The following is a 4,777-nucleotide window of genomic DNA, read 5'->3' on the forward strand; positions in this document are numbered from 1 at the left end:
AAGCTGATGACTTTATTAGACATCAAGAAAAACTAAAACAAAATAAAAAGATTTTTTTTAAATAGGAGAACACGTGAAACATTAAATTATAAAATAGATAAAGTGTGGAATTTCCTTTTATCCTCAGGACAATCAAACAACAATGGATCAAATAGAGGTGTTAAATGATGAAGACCATGTTAAAGAAAAATTTGTATGATTTTACAGACAGAACAAGACTGGGAAGAGACAATACGTGAAATCAATTGGAAACCTCTTCTAATAGTCTATGCAAAAGATGTTTTAAATTCAAATTAAAGTAGTATCTGGATAAAAATATAGCTTCAGATCTGATAGATGTTATGAAAGTAAAAACCGAAAGAAGCTTTGGTAAATGTTATATGATGAAGGTAAATATTGTGAAATCTGATAAATGACAGAGATAAGGAAGATGTCAGATAACGTGAAAATTATTAATCTGGTGAACTGGAAAGACACGGTTGGCTTTGCAAAAATAGGGAAGTTTGGAAGAGGGGTGAGTTTTGGGGATTAGAAAAAGAGTTTGGCCTTGGAGGTAGTGATTGCAAGATGTTTGTTGGCATCCAATTAGAAATATCCAAAAAGATATTATTTATGTGGCTCATTTGCTTGAACGTGAAAGCAATGTATGTAATTCTTACATGCAAACAGGCATACAAAAAATTAAAGTTATTTTCACATATTCGATGTTAACTAGAAAGCAAAAAGCAAAAGTATATACTATTTTTCTTGACTATTATCATTTAACCCTTTTGAAATTCTCCATCTAGTATTTCTTTTGATCTTGTATGTACTGAGTTTTGCTGAAAAAATCTTCCCCGTCATGAAATCTTTACATTACATATGTATATGTATATGTATGTGTATGTACGCATTCACATATATGTATCTCTGTATAAACACACATATATTTAGGTTTTTTTAAATATTTGTTTATACCTATCTCAACTTTATGTTTTTTTTTCTTTTGTTCCTTTTGCATAGTCAAATATTCTAATTTAAAACATTTCAGGATTTTTTGTCTGTACTTGGTGTTTTTTTTTCTTTTTATAGGTCTGGAGATTTGGAAGTATGTGTCAGCAAAACATATTGTATTCTCTTCTATTCTAGAGATCTATGGAGTCATTCTGATTGTAATGGTCTGATTTTGTCTACTCAGGTGAATTTTCTCTAATTTTAAAATATATAATTTGAAGATTGATTATTATTATCATCTTACATATGAGTGATAATTATAAAATTATGTTCACATTGCTATGTAAACAATAGAGTAACATTTAGATAAATTTATTTAAGTCTAAAAATGGAGAAGAACAATTAAAGAGCCACCCTTTCCCATTTAGCATTGATCTATCCATTACAAGCATACATAAGGAAAGGTAAAATCCAGGAACATTCTAATTAATTTAAGGCATATAATAACCTCTACTTATAATATATGTGCTAGAATTTCTTTCTTTGTCATTCTGTTCTGTATTACATTTGACATATAAAACATTAGGTGATACCTACTGTGAAAAATCAAATTGCTGACCTATTGGAATACTTCAATTGCAAGAAACAAAAACAAAAAAGCAAAGAAACAAACAAAAACCTTTTCAAATTTTAAACTATTGTTGTTGTCTTAGAGTATGTGATCAGATCAAACACATGATCGTTTGCACAAATTACAGAAATATTATCTTGGATTTCCTCCAACATTAGAAGCATAAGTTCCCTTCTCAAATATAGATCTTTTCATTCACTTCAGTTTTATTTCTTATTGGTTTGGTTGTATATTTATTAATTTCATTGTTGGGGCTTTCATTATCATGGTGTTCTCCAGAATCCATGAAATTAGACCCTTCACTGTTAAGGGAAAAAAAAAAATAAACCACAAAATAACACCTCTCAGCCTACCTCAGCTAATTGCAGTAAATTGAGGATAAAATAGACTTCTCAATACAGCTATATGCATAATTTACTTATTTTCCTAAAAACAATCATATAAAAGTTGGAATTCTTTTTCTAGTGATGGCATTTTTCAAGGCCCTCTTCACTTCTTCATTTCTCAGGCTGTAGATTAAAGGGTTTAACATTGGGATAACCACTGTGTAGAATACAGATATGACTTTGCCTTGAGTTGGGGAGTAGCTTGAACTTGGGCACAAATAAGTAACAATCACAGTTCCATAAAATATAACAATGGCTGTAATATGAGAAGCACAGGTTGAGAATGCTTTGCGCCTCCCTTCAACTGAATGCAAGCGTAGAATAGAGAAAAGGATGTAGATGTATGAGGTGAGGATGATCAGAAATGTTCCTAACATATTTATCCCAGCACAAATGAAAATGATAGTTTCATTCATTTGAGTATCAGAGCAAGAGAGTTTGAGGATTGGGGGACTGTCACAGAAAAAATGGTGGATGACATTGGAGGCACAAAAGGATAAGCTACTTATGTAACTGGTGTGGATAATTGAGTTCAGGAATCCTGCTGTGAATGCCCCCATGGCCATTTTTAGGCAAACTGCCTTTGACATGATAACTGGGTAAAGCAGGGGATTACAGATGGCCACATAACGGTCATATGCCATCAATCCAAAGAGGATACACTCAGTGGTTGATAATGCAATGAAGACATACATCTGCAGAAAGCAGCCAGCAAAAGAGATGACTTTCCTTTTAGACAATAAGTCAACTAACATCTTTGGAGTGATAGTTGAGGAATAAAAAATATCAGTCAGGGACAAGTTGGTCAGAAAAAAATACATAGGTGTGTGGAGATGAGAGCTTATCAAGATCAGTGTAATCATCCCTGCATTCCCCATCATGGTAAGAGTGTAAATCAAAAAAAATAATACAAAAAGTATAGCTTGAAGTTCAGGTGAATCTGTTAACCCTAGGAAGATGAATTCTGTCACTGTGGTATCATTCTTCTCAGACATTTATTCTGAGTATTAGTATAGTCACCAACTGGAAAATCCTGGGATTTAAAAAAAAGTAATACAGTAAGTGGTGGAGAAAATAATTTAACTGAAAATTGATTTTGAGAATCTGATCGTTACAAGGAGCTGCTAAAATAAATTCTAATTGAGAAGAGTCTAAGTGTTTTTTCCTTAACCCCCACAACTCAAGAAGTATGTGTTTATAATATTGTGGGCTTATTTTTCTTTATCTTTATAAAACATAAGCTATCTACATGACCCTCTGCTTTCTACTAGCAATTTAAAGGCAATTACTAAAATAAATATAAATGAAAAAGATATTTTCAAAAGAAATGAACAGGTAAAATATGTAAGAAACTTCATAATGATGAAAAATAAATTCAGCAGGAAAATCACTTAATTTAATTTAAGAAGGTGAAGTTTTAAATTATCATATAAACTGTATTCTCTAGGATAAATCACAATCTCTCTGTAATAGAGTTTCATCATTTTTTTTCAGGAGGTTAAACTGGATGTTTGTAAAGACATATTCCAACTCTCATTCCATGATCCTATAATCAGCTTGTTAGAATATGTAATGGCCAAGGTTCTCTAAACTAAAGCACCTTTCAGGAAAATAATTATTTCTACAAGTTGTCAAATCACTAAAAATGCAAGCATTTGTTGAGCACTTACTGTGTGACAGAGTCAATTAATGGACACAATGAAAAGAAAACTGTGCTTGAAATAGGAAAGATTCATCTTCATAAGTTCAAATTCAGTCTCATGTACTTACTAGCCAACTGTGTCAGCTTGAACCAGTTACATAACCCTGTTTGTCTCTATATCCTTATCTGTAAAATAAGCTAGAGAAGAATATAGGAAACCCGTCTAGTATTTGAAGAGAACCCCAAGTGAGTTTAGAAACTATCACTACAGCAATACTATGTGACAGGCTCTAACTGATTCAGTGGGTTATATCCAAGACATGAAAACACTTGTCCAGTCATTGTAATCTGCTGCTACCTAACTTGACACTATTTTCTCTGAAGGAATATATCCAAAATTTATTAATAAATATGGAATTAATTTGAAGTGATTAGGAGGAAGGATTGGATTTGATATCGAGATCAAACATCATGAACTTGGGGAATTTTATACTTGCTGTCTCAAAGCCTCAATTCCTTGAACTCTAAAATGAAATTAATGATGTCTTCACTACCTACTATTTGTGAGGTGGAACTCTGGGAAAAACAAACTTTCTTTTAATTAAAAATGTAGGCAATTGCTTTTATTGCCAAGAACTTTGGCTTCAGTTCTCAAAAACTCAATTCAAGATAAGGAAATAAAAATACATACCAAAATTATAATATCTTATAATGCATATGACATCTTCCTAATGATCCAAATAGATATTAAAAATAAATCACATGCTGTCAATCCCATCAGGACACAAGACTTGATCAGTGGCACAACTTCATGGAGTCTTGGTCTTCTCTTCACATGCTCATAATTAGCTTTCTTCATACTTTCCTTCAACTAGAGTTTCTGTTGTTTTTCTTTATAAGAGTTCAATTCCCAATGTACTTAAACCTTCTGGGAGAATATCTAGATGTTTTTTCCCCTTTCATCTTCAATTGAAATATAGTCAAAAAACTCTTTGGGTTTCTGCCTTTGGGGAATCATGCCACCAGAATACAATTTCATATGGGAAGTTGAAAAGATAATAGAGGAAACCATAAGTTCTTTCCTTTTGCTGGAATGCTCTAGGGATACTTGCTTGATTTGGGGCCACTTAAGTATATAATCAATGTAATGAATGGAAAAAGTATGAATGATAAATGAATGAAATA

At 32.0% G+C, this 4,777-nt stretch overlaps 1 protein-coding gene across 1 annotated transcript; it reads right to left on the reverse strand.

The window, feature by feature from the left end:
* Window positions 1–2,000: 2,000 nt before the first annotated feature.
* On the reverse strand, window positions 2,001–2,945 carry LOC138163567 (olfactory receptor 5F1-like). Its single transcript, XM_069091013.1, has one exon. The coding sequence runs from the start codon at window positions 2,943–2,945 to the stop codon at window positions 2,001–2,003; it is 945 nt and encodes a 314-aa protein (XP_068947114.1).
* Window positions 2,946–4,777: the final 1,832 nt, after the last annotated feature.

This window comes from Petaurus breviceps, unplaced genomic scaffold (assembly GCF_028583685.1).
Source record: "Petaurus breviceps papuanus isolate PSGF00001 unplaced genomic scaffold, PetGlider_PUasm1.0 188, whole genome shotgun sequence".
NCBI lineage: Eukaryota > Metazoa > Chordata > Mammalia > Diprotodontia > Petauridae > Petaurus > Petaurus breviceps.